This window comes from Bombyx mandarina, chromosome 13 (assembly GCF_030267445.1).
Source record: "Bombyx mandarina strain Sakado chromosome 13, ASM3026744v2".
Classification (NCBI taxonomy): Eukaryota; Metazoa; Arthropoda; class Insecta; order Lepidoptera; family Bombycidae; genus Bombyx; species Bombyx mandarina.
Genome location: NC_143220.1, coordinates 14,655,079 through 14,679,599, shown reverse-complemented (window position 1 = coordinate 14,679,599; position 24,521 = coordinate 14,655,079). Strand labels below are relative to the sequence as shown.

The 24,521-nt window shown below is 36.5% G+C and overlaps 2 protein-coding genes across 2 annotated transcripts; both read left to right on the top strand.

Annotated features, from left to right (window-relative positions):
- The first annotated feature begins 842 nt into the window (after positions 1-842).
- LOC114248502 (uncharacterized) lies at positions 843-2,973 on the top strand. Its single transcript, XM_089732329.1, has 2 exons — positions 843-868; positions 1,086-2,973. Exons 1-2 carry the CDS (start codon positions 843-845, stop codon positions 2,971-2,973), a joined length of 1,914 nt encoding a protein of 637 aa, XP_089588455.1.
- Positions 2,974-10,870: 7,897 nt separating this feature from the next.
- Positions 10,871-22,573, top strand: LOC114248533 (uncharacterized). The gene is made up of 7 exons (XM_028181797.2): positions 10,871-10,981; positions 11,643-11,748; positions 12,076-12,223; positions 13,145-13,237; positions 14,544-14,642; positions 16,115-16,329; positions 22,230-22,573. Exons 1-7 carry the CDS (start codon positions 10,954-10,956, stop codon positions 22,468-22,470), a joined length of 930 nt encoding a protein of 309 aa, XP_028037598.2. The 5' UTR covers positions 10,871-10,953; the 3' UTR covers positions 22,471-22,573.
- Positions 22,574-24,521: the final 1,948 nt, after the last annotated feature.

The following is a 24,521-nucleotide window of genomic DNA, read 5'->3' as shown; positions in this document are numbered from 1 at the left end:
CATCGAGTTCGACGAGGACGGTGACCAGTGCTTGAGAGGCCTAAAAGCACCGAAAGTGAATGCGGGGGATCCGATATATATCGGGCGATGGCGGCTTTGCGTTGCCCCGTCGCAGTCGGACAAGGTTTCACTGGTGGTAGGACCTCTAGGGAGTCCGCACAGGTAGGTACCACCACCCCGCCTATTTCCGCCGTGAAGCAGTAACGCGTTTCGGTTCGAATTGTGGGGTAGCCGTTGTAACTATACTGAGATCTTAGAACTTATATCTCGAGGTGGGTGGCGCATTTATGTTGTAGATGTCTATGGGCTCCAGTAACCACTTAACACCAGGTGGGCTGTGAGCTCGTCCATCTATCTAAGGAATAAAAAAAAAAGGTTCAAGTGAAACAAAAGTATACCATTTTATAAGGGGCATAGTTATTTTCTTCAATTATAGATAAACGTAGGCATAGTTTAAACTATTTTACCTTTTAATAGAATGAACATGATAAATGCAAGATCAAACGGTAAAATTAATTTTTAGTTAGGCCCACTACCTAATAATTTTATAAGTTAATTAATAAGAAATACTTTCTATTTAGTTTTACGAGATTATCTCTAGTTTGTAAAATACCAGTACTCGCAGTATAAATTCGGAGAAGGGTTAAGATAATTTTACATTATGAAACAAGTGTAATTAGAATTAAAAAGCCAGCAAGAATAAGTCAGGATGCTTGACGGTTGTCAACCTTGAACAACCGGTGGACAACCTTTCCTTTGTAATTTCCTATAAGTGTAAATTTGTCGGCAGGTATTACATATTGTCAAAGAACAGCTTACGTATTTATTTTTAGTAATTAACGATGGAACACAATCAATACTCAAAGATATACGTTAAACAAACTCCATGTAAACATATACCTTTAGTCTTTGGTATTAAATGGCATTTCACTTTGACGTATGACGTAAATTAAAGTTTGTAAATTTTTACAAAGAATATAGATCACTTCCTTTTATTATTACTCTTAATTTTTCTTTTAGTGCTTCTGTTTCTATATTTTTCTTCACATATCCATGGATAACATTGTTTTTAACAAATCTGATAGGTTAGTAACCAGTACGTATGCCGATATTTATTACGATGACCTTTTCTGTGAAACTGAAGCACCTTTCGATCCAAACACAAGCAATGTAATAAAAGAACGGCCACATGCACAATGGCAATCACCCAGTGATTTAATTATAGACAAAGTAGATTTAAAGCCGCCCTTAACTTCAAAAATTACGAGAGGCAAGACTCATGAAGGTATAATAGCAATCGGAAATGAGGTACTGCTGAAAGAAAGAGATAAATTTGTGCAAAAAATCAATGATTTGGTGGAAAACAATAATGCTGCTTGGAAGAGAATTCTAGACCATGAATCGGCCTCAATAATATCAAAAATTCAACAAATTTATGATGAAATTCTAGCTAGTAAAAATAATATTTTTGCCCATGAAATTACAAAGTTTTATTCAGAATCTCTTCAGGAACTGGAAAATTTTGTTATGTGTGAATTAGAAAACATGAAAATCAGTACTTCTGCTCACATACTAACTAACATGAACATTCAAATAAAACACAAGTTAAACAAAGAAAAACGCATTCTTGAAAACGTCCTACAGAAACGATATATTACTGAAGTAGAAAAGATTAAAAAGTATTATAAATTACTTTTACAAAATGAATTAAAAGAATCTAATAAACATATAAACAAAGCCTTATTTGAGAAAGACGAAGCTCTGAAAGCATATTGTAAAGAAGCAGAAGCTGACAACATAACTAGTACTATGTACGTAATGTGTTCCGAAAGAAAAAAATGTAAAATTAGGAAATTTCTTATAAATAATATTCATAGTTCAGAAGTTCAAGAAAAACTTAATAAAATTAAACAAAGACAAGAAACACTTGAAAATCTAGAAAAAGAAAAATCACACGTCAGAGAAATAAATAAAAACTGGGAAGAAAAAATCAAAAAGATACTTCGACTGTTTCTAAAATTTATTAGTTTTGGATTAAAACTTTTACCTGAACAAACTGCTTTCTTGTTTGACTTTCAGAAAATGGTTGTTTTACAATTAAATGAGATACAAAGAGCGCCTAATAATGCACCATTACTCTTAATTGAAAATGAGGACTTACAAAATGATTTTAAATTCGGGCAAGCTGATGAAAAAGACGTGAACTGTAAAAGGGATCCATTTGTTATAACAGGTGATTTAACTGAACCTACCCCAATACGGTATGGTAGTAGAGAAACTTTACCTTCTGATGTAGAGTTGCCTATAATCAGAATACAAAGGCAATATGTTTATGCCAAAGGCACGCAATTTTCACAAATCAAAAAGTATCTTGATTCTAAAACTTGTAAATGTTTAGAAAATCTACAGAAATCGGAATCAAAAATGAATTTAGAAAAAATTGACTCAGTAGAAAGTGCAGATGATTCCGTTGAAAGTGAATCATCTAACGAATTGTTCTTGGTCGATGAAATCAATCGCCTTAAAGATTGCCCTGTAAAGCGATGTAAAGACTGGAGTAAAGGTATTTCTTTCCCAGATTTGGATTCTTACTTAGACTTCACAGACGAAAAATTTGAATTAGTTAAAACTATATTGGGTGATCAAGAAACAGAAATTGGCACCGTTACTGGAGTATTAAATCCAAAGGAAATAGCTACTGCAGAACTGCTTTTTGCTGCTACTAAAGAAAAATATCACACGATTGCAACACAGTATTCGAGCCAAGAGAGTGTGAATGTTTCAGACTTAACATGTCCTTGCATTGACAATTTAACACCCAATATTAACGACGTAAATTATTTGAAAGAATCAGCAAGCGAAAGCCTTAATCAAATTCTGGCAAAACGCAAACAGTCGTTACAACGTCTAATGCAAACACATACAAATTTACTAAAAATGTTCACAGATGAATGTTTCGATTTTCAATTTTAATTTTATTTACGCACTTTCATTTAAAAACTTCACACTACAATTTCATTGAAGCTATATATTAATGTTTTTTTTTATTTAATTTTTTGTTATTCTGTTATCCTTATTCGAATAATATACCTACCTAGTCAGGTCATAAATTCTGTCACATGTTTAATGTAAAATAATTGAAACAAGTTTGTTCATTATGTAACCATTCATATACCAAAATGAACTTAACAAAACATAGATTCTTATGACACTAAAGTTTATTCAAAATGACCTCCGTGATTTTGAATACAGGCCTTCAATCTGCGCGGCCAGTCGTCTATCGCAGCACGAACGAGGTCCATGTCAATATCGGCGGCTGCCTTAATCAAGGATGTCTTGAGTGACTCCAAATTGGGATGAGGCTTTGAGCACGCCTTTTCCTCCAAGTGTTTCCATATCTTGTAATCTAACGGATTCAAATCTGGACTGGAGGAGGGCCAGTCTTCGTGCCGGATGAAGTCGATTTCACGCGCCGCCAGCCAGTCTTGTGTGCTCTTCGCTCTATGAGCTGGCGCCGAATCTTGTTGGAATACCCAGTGCCTGTTATTGAACATGGTATGAGAAACAGGTTCCACAAGGTTCGTCAGGACTGTATTTTGATACACAACTGCATTCGTTTTTACACCTTTCTCACAAAAATGTACCTCTGTTAAGCCCCAATAAGAAACTCCCAACCATACCATGAGCGAGGATGGAAAATGACCTCGTTGGACACGCGGAATACGGTTGCTCGCTTCTTCACTACTGTGTGCGTACACCTTATCATTTTGTTTGTTGTAGCTCTCTTCTACGGTAAAAAATTTTTCATCCGAAAAAAGAATTTCCCGATATTTTTTTCCCGCGTACCGCTTCAACAAAGCGCGGCATCTCTTCAGTCTCAGGTCCATTAGACGAGCGTTCAAACGATGTCCTATTTTTCTTCGATATGCCCGAAGCCCTAAGTCTCCATTTAACGCCCTTTTCACCGTGGTTCTGCTTAACCCCATCTGAAGGGCCAACAGTTTCTGCTTACGTTTGGGATTTCTTTGAATTCGCGCCTTCACAGCTTTTATCACTGCTGGAGTCCTAACAGACCGAGGGCGACCACTTCTTGACCTGTCATCTACACTAGAGTCTTCATTGTATCGTTTGATGGTACGATAAACGAATCTTTTGGTTATATTAAAATTTTTCAGTATGTTAAAAATTTGAATTGGCGCGTAACCGCAACGATGCAACGCAATAACTGCAACACGGTCTTCTATAAGCGTCCACTCCATATTTAAAAACGAGTGAAAAAAAATTTTTTTTTTATTGCTTAGATGTGTGGACGAGCTCACAGCCCACCTGGTGTTAAGTGGTTACTGGAGCCCATAGACATCTACAGCGTAAATGCGCCACACACCTTGAGATATAAGTTCTAAGATCTCAGTATAGTTACAACGGCTGCCCCACCCTTCAAACCGAAACGCATTATTGCTTCACGGCAGAAATAGGCGGGGCGGTGGAGCCTACCCGTACGGACTCACAAGAGGTCCTACCACCAGTAAGAAATTCTAAAAGTATACATTTTTATTTTCATGAACAATTCGAAATTCGAATTCAATAAACTTTTTTGTGGCCAGCATTCTAAAAGAAAAGTTTTTACTGTGTGACAATACTTATGACCTGACTAGTTATAATATGTATATGATTTAATAATATAACAGCAATAATGATTTTTTTTTATGTCCAGTTACTAATGTGCTTTTTTACATTTTGGTTTTATTGCTCTGTTTGTAATTATTAGTGTTGTCTTATACATTTGTTTTCAACACTCTTAACACAGCAGAAAATACTGATTTCTTTTATTTATCACTAGCGACCCGCCCTCGCTTCGCTTCGGAAACATTGAAACACACATGAAAGCAAAAAAATAAAAAAAAAAAAAAAAAAAAAAGTAGCCTATGTTCATCAGGTACAATGTCGGCTTCTAATGGAAAAAGAATTTTTCATATCGGTCCCGTAGTTTCGGAGCCTATTCGAAACAAACAAACAAACAAATCTTTCCTCTTTATAATATTATTATTATTATAGTTTAGATATAGATATGCACTTTGACTATACTGAGACCTTAGAACTCATTACGTTGTAGATGTCTATGGGCTCCAGTAACCACTTAACAGCAGGTGGGCTGTGAGCTCATCCACCCATATAAAAAATAAAAAAAAGTGGTAGGGAGTCTTGTTGAGCCGGCAAAGGTAGATATCGCTACCACGCTGCCTATTTCTGCCGTGAAGCTGAGACTTAGAAACATGTCGCAAGGTGGGTGGCGGCATTTACCATCAAGTGAGCCTTGAGCTCGTCCACCCATCTAAGTAAGAAAACATATTTAGCATTTTAATATTACGGCACTATCCCAAAACCTTTTCAGCAGTTTTGATTTCGTCAATTCATCAACACTAAAATTAAAATTCGGCTTAGTATGTTGTGAATATACGAATTTTACTATTAAACCTAATTAAACCTTGAATATTGGATCAGTGTCTGTAATAACTTTTGTAGTAATTCTTCATGATACAGAGTAAATATATCACTTATTAATATTTTTCACTTCTATCTATTAATCATCTACGGTTATTGAAAAATTTACCCTGTTTATTGTCAAAACAAACATTACGGAACTAAATCAATTTAGAGTAGTTTGAACATTCATAATAATAGAAATTACGCCATTAGGTAAGATTATTGCAGGGCGCGAGTACTGTTTCAGGCGTTAAGGTAAATTTACACAACTACCCTTACAAGTTAACTTATTAAATCGTCACAGTTTCATCGTGAGCTCAAACGTGCCGACTCGAGACTTATGACATTCCTACAAACACGCATTAGACATTAACCGTAACAAATTGTTTTACATTGTCGGTCTTGATTAAACTTTATAGCCCTTAGTTATTTGACTTTCACCTCATTTGCGAAGGTGGGTGACAAGCATGATGCTTACGAATAATTCCGACTATTATCCAGTATTACTTGATCTTCGCTTTTGAAACAATTCCTTATTTTCTTTAGTAATTAGGTTTTTAATAATTTGAAAGGAAGACATTTGATGGGACGCCCGATTGTTTTTTAGATTCCTACAAATTGCACAAGTATTCGGAATTTTATTTTATTACTACATTTGTCGATAAGCTCACAGCCTAACTCATAGTAATTATTACCAGAACTGATAGATATAACAACGTAAATGACGCCACTTACCTTAGACTCATACTCATGTTCATCCTCATGGTTAAACTCTCAAACGTATATATAATTGTTCGTCCATCTTTTAAACGGATCGCATTACTGCTTCACGGCAGAATTTAGTTGTCGATATAAGCGTGCAGTCTCATAATAGGCTCTACCAACACTGAATTTCACTAAATTCTTAAAATATATACTCCCGTGGAAACTCTGAAAGTGTACTTGGCCTAGATATCTAGTGTTATTCAAAATATTAACTTTGTTATCACAAAACAGCAATCTGATAATTTACTAATTTATAATTCTGTTAAACAATGTAAGAATTCTCTGCTTATTGTTGTCATTATGAAATGACACCGGATCCGCAACTCCAATGAAGATAAAGCATTGTAAATTTAAGCACTGGACTGTTCTCTAATTGTAGATAAGTTTATTGTTCATAAAGTTAAGGAACGATGCTGTTCATTGAAATGATTGCGAGGATGTAAATAATAAAAGTTTTGTTTTCTTACAATACTTCTTGTAGTGAGATGGTGCATTTATTTACAGTTGTTATTTATTAACTTTCACGCATTATACAATAATAATATTAGCTCTTTATCTAAAAAAAATCCAATTCGCGACCGTAACATTTAACATTAACATTTACTAATTACAACATTAACATATAACATTTATAGCATAGAACATTTGTACAAGATTGTGTGTATTAAAATTAGTTAATAAAATACGGACTTATCATTAATAAACAACTACTGCGCCCTCGCTCTGTGCTCGTACATACTTTTTTGGTCCTTCGAGCCGGATCTCACATGGTGTGTGATCTCATATTCCGTTGGAGCTAGTTATTAAGCTGAACAGTTGTACAACAACCTGGTTCCGCGAAAGTCGCGTTCAGTCCTCGCGACCGTAACTTTTAACATTATCATTTATTAATTACAACATTAACATATAACAATAATATTGATAGCATAGAAAATTTGTACGTGATTGTGGATATTAAAGTGAATTAGTAAAATCCAGACTTATAACTAAATAAACAATAACTGCATCCTCGCTCTGGCACACTTCGCGCTCGCACACAATGACTTTAATTTTCTATATATTGAACGAAATTTCGTAGGTCAGTTCCTAATATTTAAATTACGGTGTCAAATAGGAAGAAGGAGTTGGGCATGTCAGAATACAATAAAATGTAGTCAGAGCATGTAGATTGCCACGATGGCGTGAAGAGAGAAAAATTGGGAGCGAAAATAAACGTGTATATAAAAATTAAACTTGAGAATTTATAAAAAAAAAAAAAAAAAAGATGTGTCATGGGACACCGGACAGGAACGAATTTCCTTATTATAAAAATATTAATTTTAAGTTATATTCGAGGTATAAAGAAAATAATTATTCGAGTATACATTTACTGTTGCACTCATTCCATAATTTCAACAGTCTAAGTTGTTCCCATAAAAATTGATAGATGGCAGTAGTATCTCTAAAAATAAAAAGTGTCGTGACAACTTTTCGTAAGATTTTTTTCCGTCTAGCCCCCTTTCACAACGCGCGATAAGGAACTTCGTTCCAAAAACTAACTAATACAGTTATTAAGAAAGCGAAAAGGTCGAGTTTGTTCAAAAGGTATTCATGTCAAAATAGCACACATCACCAGAGTCAATAATATAAAGTATCAAATCTTGTACAACCATGGTCTTTGTATTGAAAGGAAGAAAGTTATTGTAGCCATAAGGGGTGCGTAGAGATCTAGTAACCTTTTGACTAAAGTTCAATACCTGGACTATCCATCAAGTTTAGAATCCATTTATAGTCCGAAATTTCTGACTAATGTGCTCAGAGGTATGACTGCCCCATTATTGGTTACGGGTGGAATGGTACCAATTTCTATGCATCCCAATAAACAGTGACAGTCAAACGAAACATACTGGACCAAATGCCTTCAGCTTCTAAGTCCCCATTTACGCTGCGGATCGCTTCAGCCACACAGTCCACACCAGAATTCTTAATGTCCGAGAATAAACATGAAATACAAACAGAAGATTACGTACGGTATTAAAAAGTTCCTCAACGCTTAAGTTCAAGGCTCGAATTAAATGCAATCAAAACATCTGTTATCTTAACTTCTCAAGACTCCTTTTATTCAAATTTGACTATCGCAGGGCAAAGTTAAACAGTGTTATGCCGAGTTGACGTTTTGCCATCCCATAATAATATTGTGTTAAGCACTTGTTCTAGTGAAAACTGACGTAACTGCACTCTCTGAATAAACTTGCCAACTTTTACTTGTTTTATTCATTTCATTTTTATGAAGCTTAGCCTCGTAATCCAAAAACGTTTAGTTCTCAAGACAAATTTATACGACAAATACATCTGTTGATATTGTTTTTGTATGGCCGTCATTGTTTCAATTACAATAATTAGTATAGGTACAGTCGATTTCTAAAAATAGAAAAATGTACTCAATAAACATATTTAGATTATAAATAATAAGTGATCAAATGAGGACCTTTATTAGACTAGACATGGCGAGTCTTGGGAGCCTCTCCTCCTTATTTTCAACAGTGGACTAAAATATAATAATAAAATGATGATGATGATTATCCTAGAAAAGCACCGTCAATGGCGACTCAAGGACTCAGCAAGGAAGCAGCATTTTCTGAGTATACGAGCGTATTGAGAGCACCAACTGGCTATTACTAGTCGATATGACATGTGGTAGGTGCCACTATCCTGCCTATTTCTGCCGCAAAGCAATCCTGCCTTTCGGTTTGAAGGGGGGACTGACTGCCGTTATATTATGCAATCGAGACTACGACCTCATGTCTCAAGTTGGTTGGGGGCATTCGCGTTGTAATGTAATCCTTACACTAGAAGGGCTGTGAACTTATTCAATAATTAAGCCATATCTTTTTTTTCATTAACATCAATTATCAACAATAGTCATTACAAATCTTCTTTTATGTATACTTTTTCCAGATTTTTCGGTTCTGTTTTCCAGTTTTTTTTTATTGCTTAGGTGGGCAGACGAACTCACAGCCCACCTGGTGTTAAGTGGTTACCGGAGCCCATAGACATCTACGATGTAAATGCCGCAACCCACCTTGAGAGACAAGATCTAAGGTCTCAGTATAGTTACGACGGCTACCCCGCCCTTCAAACCGAAACGCATTAGTGCTTCACGGCAGAAATAGGCAGGGCGGTGGTGCGGACTCACAAGAGGTCCTACCACCAGTAATTACGCAAATTATATTTTTGCGGGTTTGATTTTTATTACACGATGTTATTCCTTCACCGTGGAAGTCAATAGTGAAGATTTCTTAGGTACGTATTTTATTGGAAAAATTCGTACCCGCCTCCGGGATTCGAACACCGGTGCATCGCTACATATGAATACACCGGACGTCTTATCCTTTAGGCCACGACGACTTCAAAATGTATAATGTAGACAAATTAAGTCAGTCGTGCTATTCTCGTAACTAGGAACTACGGCATTATTGATTTAACTGTGCGTTTATTTAGTTGTACTATATTATTGTCAGTCTAGTGCGACTATTCTTGTTAATCAACAACAACCGTAACCAAATTAATGATAAATTATTTGACATTTTGTAAATCTACGTGGCTAATTTAGCATTAGTATTACTTGTACATTATTGACTATTGAAAATGGAAGAAAAACATTGGATGAATAAAAAACCACGTAAAATTCCAATAGTGAAACCTTCCAAATATGAAATTACTGAAGCTATTCATACAAACAAAAAATTCTGGGATCGTATATTTAAAAATATGCATACGTCCAATGAAACAGTCGTAAGTGATTTTAACTTTTTATCTTCAAAAGGACAGATATTCCCCTTTATCAAAGATTTGCAGTGAATTTAACCAAATATGTGCATTAATTGACGGCATTGACATTTTTAACGACACGTGTCCTGGTCTCAAAAACAAACTAGTATCCAAGTTCCTTTGCTTATAATTGATGAGAGAATGTCATTCTGATTACATTGCGCAGTCTGTTCTATGTATTTATATTTTTTGCATTGCCGCGCTCGACTTTTTAAATTTTTTTATAGTTTTATAATTTTTGTTTATAATTTTTTTTACTATATAAATATGTGCATTATTTCTTATTTAGTAATCTGTAAAGTTAGTAGTGTGTGTAGTTAGCTCTTGTTTTCATGTTGTTTTCAAATATATATATTGCTGTAACATGTCATAGTGTGTTATAAGAGATTGCTGTACATGCCTGTAACTGGCTTACATACCAGTACTTAATTTTATACATGTTAATTTTAAGCTTGAATGTTTTGTGTGTATTGCTGTTGGTGTGTCTAAATAAATAAATAAATAAATAAATAGCTAATACTAAGATATCTCTTTTAATGTCTAGCAGTTGAATGAACATTATTCAATTTTACTAGGTACATACTGTGACTATTTATGTAACGGAATCTAGAATCTTGTGAAATGCCTACGAAACGACATTCTAGTTTGGGTCCATTCGATTTGGCTTAACGAGTATCACTCGTGGCTAGGATGATCAAGTGAGTCTCAGAGGAATCACCACCGACTTTTCTAGACAGATAGCCTAGAAATGTGTTTACAATTTTTATAAACAATGATTATTTCCAAACAATAATTTTATTGTAGATTGATGAAAGCTTGAAACTATCGAAAGCATTGCCAAATGAATTGTATAAAAGAGTATGTACCACATTAGATATCCCTACAGTAAATCAAATGATGGAGGAAAACGAAAAAATCAAAGGTAAAAAAACAAATTTTAATCTTTCATAGCCAAAGTAATCAAACAGAATTAACCAAATTCGTATCTGTCTATCCATCTATCTATATAACATATTATTTTAACAATTCGACGTCGTGGCCTAAAGGATAAGACGTCCGGTGCATTCGTATCGAGCGATGCACCGGTGTTCGAATCCCGCAGGCGGGTTTGTTTCACCAATTTTTCTAATGAAATACGTATTTAACAAATGCTTACGATTGACTTCCACGGTGAAGGAATAACATCGTGTAATAAAAATCAAACCCGTAAAATTATAATTTGCGTAATTACTGGTGGTAGGACCTCTTGTGAGTCCGCACGGGTAGGTACCACCGCCCCGCTTATTTCTGCCGTGAAGCAGTAATGCGTTTCGGTTTAAAGGGTGGGGCAGCCGTTGTGACTATGCTGAGACCTTAGAGCTTAAATCTCAAGGTGTGCGGCGCATTTACGTAGTAGATGTCTATGGGCTCCAGTAACCACTTAACACCAGGTTGGCTGTGAGCTCGTCCACACGGCTAAGCAATAAAAAAAAATTAATAATGTAATAATGCATCTACTTTTATCCTTTATGGGTTCCTACAATCTGAAGTTTGGTAAAAATCGTGTTGACAGTCAACTCCACAATTTTTTTCTTTCGTTATAGGTATATTGCCGCGTCGTTCAATTAAAGAACCGATGCTGTCAAACAGAAAATGTTTGTTGATAGATCGTGGAATGGATTCTGATACTGATGTTGAATATTGTCCCAGGTTCGTAATTATCTAGAATTGCCAGACTTGGTCACTCATAAGTATTTTTAATGTTATTGTGGATTACATTGTCAGTGTAGTGTGCATTTGTATGTTATGTTGGTTAAAATTCGAACCAATGAGGCAACAACAGTTCATTTGCAATTTTGCACTTAGGTCGCCAGTAATGCCATCTATGTTAAATTTAACTAAATAACGAAGCTATGAAATCTATGTGAAAAACATTCACAAAAAATTAATGTCAAATTTCAAATTATAAAAGGCAAAAAAAGTTTATTTAATCAGAATATAGTAGTATTTTATAAACAGTTTTCGTTTTGACTTCAGTGATGATGAAGAAACCGAAATCAATATTCACCAAGAGTTATTAAAAAAGCCAATCCGCGAACAAATTACTTGGAACACGCACTATCTACAGCCAGAAAGAGAAGATGAGAAAACTTTAATCAAAAAGGCTGATGACCTTACTGAACGGGTATAAAACCTTTAAAATCATTGTTAAGATAGAAACCAGAAGTTTCAAACAAATTCATTCAAAGTCATTTTCATTTAAAGTAAAATGCATAATATTAGGTTTTGTTTTCTTTTTCTACAATGCCATCTGTCGGCCACACGGTGAAATTTCACCAAGTCTCGCTCTAAAAGTTTTCACAACTGAAATTAAATGGTAGTTGTGAAATACAGATGTCTCTAGTACACATTTTCTTTTTCAGAAAGTTTTGCTTACAGTTGAAATAACAAATAAATTGAAACTGACGAAAAAAATTTGTAATTTTCGTATATGTTTTTAATGCTTAGACGGGTGAACGATCTGACAGCCCACTTGGAGTTAAGTGATTACTGCAATCCGTAGACATCAACGAAGTTAATGCCGCCACCCACATAGATATATTATGTGTTTTAAGTCTCTCAGTTCTATTGTATATACCATTTTTTATTGCCCGAGCAGGCAGACGAGAATACGGCCCACCTGATGATAAGCTGCTACCGTCGCTCATGGAGTTCAGAAACGCATTACTGCTTCGCCGCAGAAATAGAAACGGTGGTAGTAGTACCTACCAATATGGGCTCACAAGATATACTAGCTCTAGAAATTAAGCAAATAAAACTGTTTACGAATTTATTTTTTATCACCCGATATTATTCTTTTATCCTGAGAGTCATTCGTGAGTTAAGTACCTACATATTTCATTACAAAAATTGGAACCTGCCTGCAGGAACCGAACAGTGACGCCGTCGCATCGCTCGGTACGAGTACACCGGGCGTCTTATCTTTATGGCCATGGAGACTACTAGCAATAGGATTATGAGATTTTAGTATTCATCGAAGCTTAGTAGATATAAGCAGTACAACTCAGAAAGGTTTTGCTAAGTCAACTCTTTCTGTTATTTCTAGATAGCCAACGAATTTTGTGAGTACATGAAACAGCTTGGAGGTGAACAACAATCCAATCTATTTTCTCCTAAAGCGATCAAAGAACTATTTCAGGTGCGTTTCATTTACTTTAATAAATAAATGTTTCTATCTATTTGATAGAAGATCTCCATAAATAATCGCTAGTACAATTTGCAAATACCATTTGACTCCATACAGACAGGGCTGTTCGAATTGTCGATAATCCCGTTCTCACGGATCGTTTGGAACCTCTGGGTCGGCGGAGGGACTTGGCTTTTCTCTGTATTTTGTACCTGCCGTATCCATACCGCTATCCATTGGGAGTGCTCTGAGGAATTGTTTGAGATGATTCCATCATCTCGTTTTTACTGTCGCACCGCCCGCCACCGGAGTAGAGTTCATCCATACTACCTGAAGCCACTGCGTTCATCCACAGTGCGTTTCCAGAGATCTTTTTTGCCACGTACTATCCGGCTTTGGAATGAGCTCCCCTCCACGGTGTTTCCCGAGCGCTATGACTTGTCCTTCTTAAACGAGGCTTGTGGAGAGTACTCAACGGTAGGCAACGACTTGGCTCTGCTCCTGGCATTGCTGAAGTCCACGGGCGACGGTAACCACTCACCATCAGGTGGGCCGTATGCTCGTCTGCCTACAAGGACAATAAAATAAAAGTTACGCTCCTCACCATATTAAGGTTTTAGAGCAAAAGCGACAGAGCAAAATATTGAGAAAAAAAAATTCGTCTAACAAATAGTAATAAGTATGTCATTATTTCATATTTTTTGACGACGCTTTTCTTGCTTACTTTCATATTCAGAGACGTTTAATGAAAAAATAACACCATCTAAAAAGACAGCATGTTTTTCTGGTGGGAAGATTGCCGCTGCTAAGGTTCACACTGTACGCTTCTAAAGACAATTGAGTGACTTAAACAATTACACCGTCAATAAACAGACAATTAAGTGGCTTAAACTCTACTCTCACTGCAACTGTCAGTGATAGTTGTTAAAGATTGCTCCGAAGACTGTCAATCATTCGTAAGCATTGCGTATCTTTGTCCTGCAAAAAATACTATACTCACGTAAGGAAGGCTTGCGAATGGTAGGCGCGGACGATAATTACCACTGGCAATATTATTAATTAATAATCCATGTCATAAACAAATTTAATAAAAATATCCTCAATTTTTTTTATTTCAACACTATTTTTTCGACTTAAAGCAGTAGCGGGCTTACGGTTCTCGTAGTCACTATTAAAATTACTTTAATTAAATATGGCTAATATTTTCTGTCACTTGCAAAAATCGTCAGAGATCAGATTAATTTATAAGTTTAATTTCACTTTATCTTTTTCTCTATTTCAACACTTTATGTTAGTAAGTTATTATTGTTTTCCTTAGATTGAGTTCGATACACATGTCGCTCGAAGCCTTAGAGTTATTTCAAAAGAATTACCTACAATCGATGAAAAGATTGCCGTCGCGGTGGGAAAACCAGAGGTAGGTTTCCCATTTCAATTGCAATGTACTAATACATAGTTTAATATTCACTACTTTGTACTGTACAGTATGCTTAGTGCAAGTTTTTTAAGGTTCTCGATAGCGTAAAAGTTAACTCAAAGCATGCAGCTGGAATAGCGCCCCTAGCGGCAAACGTAGGCAAACGTTCCAACTCCATACAAATTTGAGTTAACTTTTACGCTATCGAGAACTTTAAAAAACTCGCACTAAGTACACTGGTAACGTGCTGATATCTACTGTTAACGTGATGCGTGCTGAGGACGCTTCAAACTTAGTCTGGAAATTGATTTCTTAGAACTCTCAACTCTAAAGCGAGAAAGCAGAGAGTTAAGTTCCGAGTTTTCTGGGACATAATATAAAGGGCCTCTGGAAACACATTCTTGATGAATGTAGTTTTTTTAGTTAGGACATACGAAATTTATTCCTTCGTGTCACATTTTGGGTGAACGAGATGAACTCCTCAGCACTCTTCAAAACATTCAGTACAAAATGCAGCGACCAAAAATTCGTATCGCTTTGTTTTGTACCTACATAATTAGCGCAAACAGCATAAGCGACGCAACTATAAGCTATTCAGTTCATTCTCGTCTGTTTTATGCAAAGGAAAATTAAAATAATCTATATCAATATTGTTTTATTGCCGTCGATGACTAGCGCAATTCGCAGCTGACTTGGTCAATCTAGAGGCGGTTACCGGAGCCCATAGACATCAACACTTGAATGGCACCGCTCTTAAAACATAGTTGATCAGTAACCGTACTCATCGAACTCTACAAAGAGGTCGACGTGCAACCTAACCCATGCATCAGCCCGCTGAGTTTCTCGCCGGATCTTCTCAGCGGGTCGCGATTCCGATCCGGTAGTATATTCATTCGCGAAGCAATTGCTCTTGAGTTGTTAGGTCTCCTTCGGAGGCGCTCAGGCAGCTGTTAGCAAATCCCACCCCTCCTGGCTGAGCCTTTGCTCGCCCACCTGTCCTGGTGAAACTGGAAAGGCCTTCGGGCCACCAGTCATAAAAAAAAAAGTTGACAAAATAATCGCTCAACGAGTAAAGTTTTAAATCAAATCGAGAGGTGAAAGGCTATTTGGTTTAAGCAACATTTCGGTTTATACGCGACATTTTAAGTTTTATTTAGCATTAGCATCAAAAGTTTGATGTTTTTAATTGAACTTCAATCAAGCTTACTCCATTCAAATTTCTCTCCAAAATATTTTTTGTAATGGTATTTTTTCTAAATTTTAAACTTCAAATGGCTCTCCTGTGTAGTTGTAAAAATGTCGTTCAAACCAAATAGCTTTTCACTCCTCGAAATGTTTTCTTTTTTTTAATTTTTTCTTAATGAGATTTCAATTATCAATCTGCATGTGTTCAATTTGACCAGTTTAGTGTTTTTTTTTAAACACGGCATTAAATTTAAAGCAATAAATAAAAAATAAAAAAAAAATTCTAGAAATCTTGCTATGCTGCATTAGAACGAGAGATATCAAGAGACATAAAGGCAGAAAATTGCTCTAATAAAACAATTGCTTTTGGACAAAGCCTCCCTAGACACGACCAGTATCGAGCTCCGAATAATAATACTAAAAACCAGTGGAGATCAGCACGATATGTACCCAAAGATTTGGTCACACTGAAAGCTGTGTGGGAAGGCATTACTAATTTACGGTAAGAAATATAATTTTAATAAGACTCACACCCTCATTAAAAAATCACAATTCCTTTAAGTGATCCACTCTCTCTAAGTGATGTTTTTTGCGCCATTACGCCTTATATTTATAGAAAATAAAATAAAGCAAACTGAAGCTAACGAATGCTATTGTCCAATTACTTTAAATTGTAATAAATGAAAAGGACGAGCTCGTAGCAACGCGCGTCTCATGAGCTTTAATATGTAATACTGTTTTTTAATTTTTTTATTGGTTAGAGGGTGGGCGAGCTTACGGCCGGGCGTCTTATCCTTTAGACCACGACGACTTTGCCTTACAATTCGTAAATAAATTACTTTTTTTTTTCCTAACATTCGCTGATAGCCTTATGGATAAGAGGGGTTATTGTGTCACGCCGCTTTTTTAAAGTAGCGTTTTAACGCTTCCTTCAAACATATCGGTTCTATGTTTAGATTGTCGTGAAAATCGACATTGCTCATGTACCACGGTGCTCTGATGGCTTTCCTGTAGAAACGGGATCATCTGGGGAGAGTTTATGTGCATGCGGGCTGCGTGAGCAAACGCTACAATTGCATAGGTCAGGACGGGAAAATTCATTGAATTCAATTCAAATTCAAAATCATTTATTTCAACTTAGATGTCAGTATGACACACTTGTTGAATGTCAAAATACAAATAACAATGTTAACTCTACCACCGGTTCCAAAAAAAGCCACAGTCCTGAGAAGAACCGGCGAAACAAACTCAGCGGGCTTTTTTTTCTTTTTGTTTTTTCTCAAATATATTCTTTTTTTTAAATAAATAGAAATATTCACAATAAAAGAAAAAACAAGTCTAAAAAAATAATAATAATAATGAAAAATGAAAAGGCCAGGAGCGAGCGCCTCATTCCCACGTAGTGCCATCTAGTAAATAATCCTTAACTTTATAATATGCCTTGTTGCACAAACGTTCCTTAACAGTTTTCTTAAATCTATGAACAGGTAGTAGTTGAACGTTTAGTGGGATCTTGTTGAAAAGCTGTACACCCAGCCCCCTAAAAGAGTTGCTTATTTTCTTAATTCGAGCCGCCGGCAACGCAAGCCTATGTTTGTTCCTAGTGTTCACATTGTGCAAATCGCAGACTCTGGGGAATTCTTCAATGTTTTTACGCACGTACAATAAATTTTCAAAAATGTATTGGGACGCTAAAGTTAGAATTTTGATTTCCTTAAACTTGTCCCTCAAGGATTCCCTCGGGTGCATATTATAAATAGCACGAATAGCCCTCTTCTGCAGGATGAAAATCGTTTCGACATCGGCAGCATTGCCCCATAGCAAAATGCCATAGGACATAACACTATGAAAATAACTAAAATAAACCAAGCGTGCCGTATCTTCATTAATATACATTCGTATTTTTTTTACCGCAAACGCTGCAGAACTAAGCCTACTCGCTAACTTGCATATGTGAGGACCCCACTGCAGCTTAGAATCAACTGTTATACCAAGAAAAACTGTCGAATCCACAAGCTCCAGTGTCTCTCCACTTACAGTAATATTAGTGTCAACTTGTCTAACATTAGGTGTAGTAAATTTTATACATTTTGTTTTTTTGTTATTTAATAACAGATTATTAACACTAAACCAATGTACCACGCGCGAGATAGCATCATTCACATCGTCATAATCTTCCAAATGTCGTTTAATTTTAAACAATAATGATGTATCATCAGCGAATAATACGACCTCGTGACGGGTTTCAATAAACTTAGGTAAATCATTGATATATACAAGAAATAGGAAGGGACCCAATATGGAACCCTGAGGAACACCCATATTAAGTAAGACACCGGAAGATCTCGTTCCTTTAACGTCTACCTTTTGGATTCTTCCGGATAAATAAGATTTAATAAGTTCTAATGAAACGCCCCTAATACCATAATGGTGTAATTTCCTCAACAATGTATTATGCTCAACACAATCAAAAGCTTTAGATAAGTCGCAGAAAACCCCAAGGGCATTATGCGACTCTTCCCAAGCCTGAAAAATATTTTTAATGAGATCTACACCTGCATCAATAGTTGACCGACCTCTAGTGAATCCATATTGTTTGTTATGAAGCAGGTTATTGGAATTGAAGTGGTTCAAAAGTTGTTCCAGAATAATTTTTTCAAAAATTTTACTCAATGTAGGTAGTACTGAAATGGGCCTAAAGTTAGAGGGGTCAAAAGTACTACCAGATTTAAATAACGGTATTATTTTACTATATTTCATTAGATCAGGAAACACACCACCATCAATACAGTCATTAAATATTGTAGCAAGGTAAGGTGCAATTATATCAATAATGGATTTTATAACATTAATTGAAATTCCCCATAAATCACCAGTTTTCTTAATATTAATGAGCTTGAAATTATCAATTATGTCCTTTATATCAATATTTGTGAACTTAAAGTTAACACTGCATTTATCAAGATGATTTTGCAGTAATGATTCGGCGACGGTAGGAGATGAAATTAAAGATTTTGTGGTAGAAGCTGGGATATCAGCAAAGTAGTGCTCAAAGGCACTGGCCACTTCTTGATGAGAAGTTATTATTCGATTATTGATTTTTAAAGTTAATTCAGCATTGCTGTTTCTGACATTCCCAGTCTCCCTATTAATGATATTCCAAGTCATTTTAATTTTGTCAGGTGCATTTTTTATAAGATTGCCTAAGTGCAATGACTTGGCCAATGTACAGACTTTTTTAAACAGCTTGGAATATTTAGAGACATACTCATGAAATGACTTATTATGATTATATGATTTTTCATGATAGAGATCGTATAATCTCTGCCTACTTTTGTGAATTCCAACAGTCGCCCATTCATTGAATGATCTTTTATTATGTAAGATCAGAGTTTTAGAAGTAAAGATGGCACTAAATTCAGAACTAATAACATTAAATAAATCCATGTAATGAACATTAGGATCTTCACTATAACAAACATTCGGAATTTTTGCCAAAACTTTACCTCTAAGCTTCTCCAAACGTCTAATATTAATAGGAACAAACGGTAGCTTTCTTGTACTATTAACATCTGAAACAGATTTAATTTTAAAAGATAAGAATTGTCCACTGTGGTCTGAACTTAAATGATTAATAATGCATTTATGTAAAGGTTTTACATTTGTGAAAATATTATCTATACAGGTTGCCGATGTGCTAGTTATTCTTGTGGGCTCTGAAAATAGATTGCTAAGGTTATATGATTTTAACAATGTTCTGAGTCTAATAGTGGCATTTGTATTTTCTAATAAATTTATATTAAAATCACCACAAATAAAAACATGTTTATTAGAAACAGAAAGCTTTAATAAAACACTTTCCATTATATTTTCAAAACAATCATATAACGAATTCGGGGGCCTGTACACACTTACAACAATGAATCGCTCAAGCTCTACACATGCCATTTCAATAATCCGTTCCACAGAGAGGCTCACAATGTCTCTACGTTCCTTACATTTATAATCTTTATTAACAATGATCAGTGAGCCACCTCGTATAGCATTCTCTCTGCAGAAGGAACTTACAACCTGGTGATTTTTAAAATTACAATTTAATTCATATTTTTTAAGCCAATGTTCAGTAACACATAGAACATTGACTTTATTATAATCTAGGAACAAATCAATTTCAAGTTCTTTACCCATCAAACCTTGTAAGTTCTGATGCACCAGGTTGATCACAGTTGTTTTCAAAGAAATATTATTTGTTGATGGGCTGTGTCCAGATAAATCACATTTACTGCAAGAGGTAAACTCTGTTGTCTTAGTAATTAATTTAAAGTACTTGGAACGGATTCCAAATTAATAGATGTCATATTTTTTTTCTGCTCAAAAGAAGCAGTAGGTTGATTAGCCAAATTCATGGCTAGATAAATGAGCATTTGCTAAGCATGGGTGATGGCTACAAAGAATAAGAACAGTCCCACATTATGCGACAAGACTGCCACAGCCCGCTGACCTCCAGACAGCCTGCTAATTCTAACACGAAATGGCCGTCTCGTCAGTATTTTGTTCAATTGTTACACAAAATGACTTAGGTAAATTGATGATGTTTTGAATCATTTTCATTTCGTCAAGTAAATATTTATAAATATTAGAGTGAATATAAAATAAAACAACTTTTTGCTCATTGCATATTTTATACCTTTAACAAATAATCAAAATGTGGGGTACTTATTGAAGTGTATTATCTAACGTAATATAATTATCCTGAAATATTGTTACGCGCTGGGGTTCGGTATAAATAAAACTTCCATCGAAGTACAAACTAAAACACTATTAAGCACTTAGAACATGGAACACTTTAAAATTCTCAATTCACTTCTACCTCTTTAGGTAATCCGTTCAATGTTTCGCTTCGGGTAGATCCGATTACTATCTGCCTTCGTTTTTTTTTTTTATGATTGAAGGATTACTGGTGGCCCGGAGGCCTTTCCAGTTTCACCAGGAATCTGCCTTCGTGTCATCTCTGCAACGCTTTTATAGTCGATACAATAACCCTATATTTATCGAGAAAATTCTCGGTAAAGCCAGTCATTTCGATATGCATTTCCGCTATTTGATAATAAATGGCGTTGCACTTCTCGAGCGTTCTCGATTTTACTAGTTCTTTTGATATTTGTTTCTGCTGTTCGACGATAGATGGCGTTACTTTTACCGGCGCAACAATACGAATTGTACGAGATTGTATTGATATACACACCGAATAAATACCTGAATAGGCACAGACTAAGACTTTTTCTGTCATCCGAAATACTATTACTTGTTATTATATTCATTAATTTAAATATAATACTTATGTCAATACAAGTATGTCTGAATCTGAGTTTTGTATTATAGAAGAAAATTTTGCATTCTTATCTGATTAACTTTGGACTTATATTCCTACACTACACAGACATTAAACAGACAGAGTATTACGGTGTTAAAACAGCATAATGTAAATATTAGCAAATTATTAGAAACTGTTATAAAAAAAATTTTATTAAATAAGTACGCACATATTATTTGCAAATGTATTATTTGCATTTGTATAGGATAATTTTACAATTTTATTTCATAATGTTATTAGAATAAATCTAGTTAGCCAATGGCGTTTATTATTAAGGATGTCAGGGACCAGTTCCAAAAGCCGAAGTAGATTATTTTTAATTGAATGAGGGAATTAAAAAAAGAATATAGGAAAAAAAAGCATTAAGTGGACGATGTTGGTTTTCGTTTTCAGTAAGGGTTCCCCAATTGTTTATATTTTTTGTAAGATCATAGAAATTATTAATAATTTAAAATAACTCAACACATTTCTGGAACCTAACATACATAATACACTGACAACAGCTTTCATTGACTCTGAGTACAAATTAATTGATTGGTCTAAACGGGTACGTACCACCACCCTGCCTATTTCTGCCGTGAAGCAGTAATGCGTTTCGGTTTGAAGGGTAGGGCAGCCGTTGTAACTATACTTTACTGGTGGTAGGACCTCTTATGAGACCACACGTGTAGGTACCACCACCCTGCCTATTTCTGCCGTGAAGCAGTAATGCGTTTCGGTTTGAAGGGTAGGGCAGCCGTTGTAACTATACTTTACTGGTGGTAGGACCTCTTATGAGTCCACACGTGTAGGTACCACCACCCTGCCTATTTCTGCCGTGAAGCAGTAATGCGTTTCGGTTTGAAGGGTAGGGCAGCCGTTGTAACTATACTTGAGACCTTAGAACTTATATCTCAGGGTGGGTGGCGCATTTACGTTGTAGATGTCTATGGGCTCCAGTAACCACTTAAGACCAGGTGGGCTGTGAGCTCGTCCACCCATCTAAGCAATAAAAAAAAAATTAAGATATACCAATTTTGTGTATACAGGAGCGTGAGAGAGTATTGTAGATGGATGATTGATCACCCAGAGCATAGACGCCCTCCATATTTAAATAGCCTCGGAATGTTCGATCCAGCCGTGCTTGAAGCAAAAATGTCTTTCCAAAATCAGTATCATGAAGCCCCAACCCAAAAACCGCTTTCAGTTGAACCAGAATCCGTGGAACACATTCGAAGGAGACTCTCAGAATTAGCTGAAACTAATTTGGGTCAAGCTGAAGCCAACTAATTAAACTATATATATGAAATAAATAAAATTTTCGTTTTCATAAATGAGCATTGTGTTTCAGTGAACTTCCCAACAAAATTTATACTTATTTCATTTACGTAAAACACGCATTTGTTTAATAAATTGAGAAATATACCTATGTTATATTATTAGAATATAATCTATGAAGAATCGTATTTTTGGTGTTTTATTACTTATATCTTATCATAAACATATATATTAACAACTCTTCAAAAAAATATAATAATATGCATATTATTCTTATCATGAATGTTTTTTTTTTTTTTTTTTTTTTTTTTATGATTGAAACTTTACTGGTGGCCCGAAGGCCTTTCCAGTTTCACCAGGACAGGTGGGCGAGCAAAGGCTCAGCCAAGAGGGGTGGGATTTGCTAACAACTGCCCGAGCGCCTCCGAAGGAGACCTAACAACTCAAGAGCAATTGTTTCGCGAATGAATCTACTACCGGATCGGAATCGCGACCCGCTGAGAAGATCCGGCGAGAAACTCAGCGGGCTGATGCATGGGTTAGGTTGCACGTCGACCTCTTTGTCGAGTTCGACGAGTACGGTTACCGGGGTCCCTAAGCCTGCCCCTAGTATTAGAGCTGAAGGCATCTAATGCAAAGGTTATTGGATCTGATGGATCCGTAAGGACGTGTCTAGGGCGTCGACGGTGACTGGCTCCTGCATGATCAGGATTCGGGGAGTAGTCAGCGGCGGCAACGATAAGGCGATTATCATGACGCATAGCCTTATCGAAGTATCGTTCCGACGCTGACTTCATGTATTTCCGAATTGATTCGAGGCCCAGGTCGTCGTGTAGGTCAACGTTCCTTACGAACCACGGAGCCCCGACAGCTAACCTGCAAAAGCGGGATTGTAGGGATTGGAGGGTGTCTATGTGTGTGCGGGCCGCGTGAGCGAACACCACACTCGCGTAAGTCATGACGGGCCTTATGCAAGTTTTGTAAAGTGTCACCTTGTTCCGAAGGGACATTTTACTCCGCTTACAGATCATGGGGTAGAGTCTACCGAGAATAAACGCGGCACGGTCACGGACTGATTTTATATGCGGGCGGAATGTCATCGATGCATCCAGGGTAACGCCCAGGTACTTGACCTTCCTGGCCCAGGGTATGGGTTGTCTAAAGAGAGTAATCGGGGGTGTGAGATTCCTCCTCCTAATCCGGGAGGAAATCCGTGTGGAGCTTCCCCTCTGAAATAGCACCGCAGTACTTTTCGCTGGGTTGATGTCTATGCGCCATTTTCGGAACCACTGTCCTAGGGCTAGGGCTGCGCTCTGAAGCTTCTTCGCGATTAGGGACTTATTTCTACTAGAATAGTAAACAGTCGTGTCGTCGGCGAATAAAGATAAATGGGTCGGCGGCGACCGGGGAATATCGTTGACGAATAAGCTAAATAGGAGGGGTGAGAGGACAGAGCCTTGCGGGACTCCAGCTGTGAGAGGTCGTGGGGAGGAGCGGGTTCCCTCGACTCGATATCGAAAAGAGCGGTTCGACAAGAAGTCCCGTATGATGAGCACGAGACTATCCGGCACGCCCATGTTGAATAGTTTGAAAATCAAACCATTGTGCCAGACTTTGTCGAACGCTTTTGCGACGTCGAAGAAGAGAGCTCCCGTGTATAACGGTTTTGGTCGATTAAGCCCCACAAGAATGTGCTCCGTGAGGCGGTGCACCTGTTGAACGCATGAGTGATTTGTACGGAATCCGAATTGTTCATCGATGAGAATGCCCTTGGATGAGACGAAGTCTCTGAGGCGTTTGTAGAGCAGACGCTCATACAGTTTGCCTAGAGACATGAGGAGGCTAATCGGGCGGTAGCTCGTCGGATGATTTTTTGGTTTACCGGGTTTATGTATGCCGATAACGTCCGCTTCTTTCCACACCGCGGGAAAGATACAGTTCGCCATAGCGGCATTGAAAATAGATGCCAACATCACGATGAGTTGGACGGGTAGAAGTTTAATAACGCGGTTAGATATACCGTCGGAACCGGGAGCCTTGCGAGGACGTAGGTCTTTGATCAA

Bases quoted from the DNA above. Each gene is read 5' to 3' on its own strand.
- LOC114248502 (XM_089732329.1), top strand. From the start codon at position 843: ATGGAACACAATCAATACTCAAAGAT. The intron at 869-1,085 runs ATACGTTAAACA...CAAATCTGATAG, and splicing joins CACAATCAATACTCAAAGAT to GTTAGTAACCAGTACGTATG.
- LOC114248533 (XM_028181797.2), top strand. From the start codon at position 10,954: ATGATGGAGGAAAACGAAAAAATCAAAG. The intron at 13,238-14,543 runs GTGCGTTTCATT...TGTTTTCCTTAG, and splicing joins CGATCAAAGAACTATTTCAG to ATTGAGTTCGATACACATGT. The intron at 16,330-22,229 runs GTAAGAAATATA...TTGTGTATACAG, and splicing joins GAAGGCATTACTAATTTACG to GAGCGTGAGAGAGTATTGTA.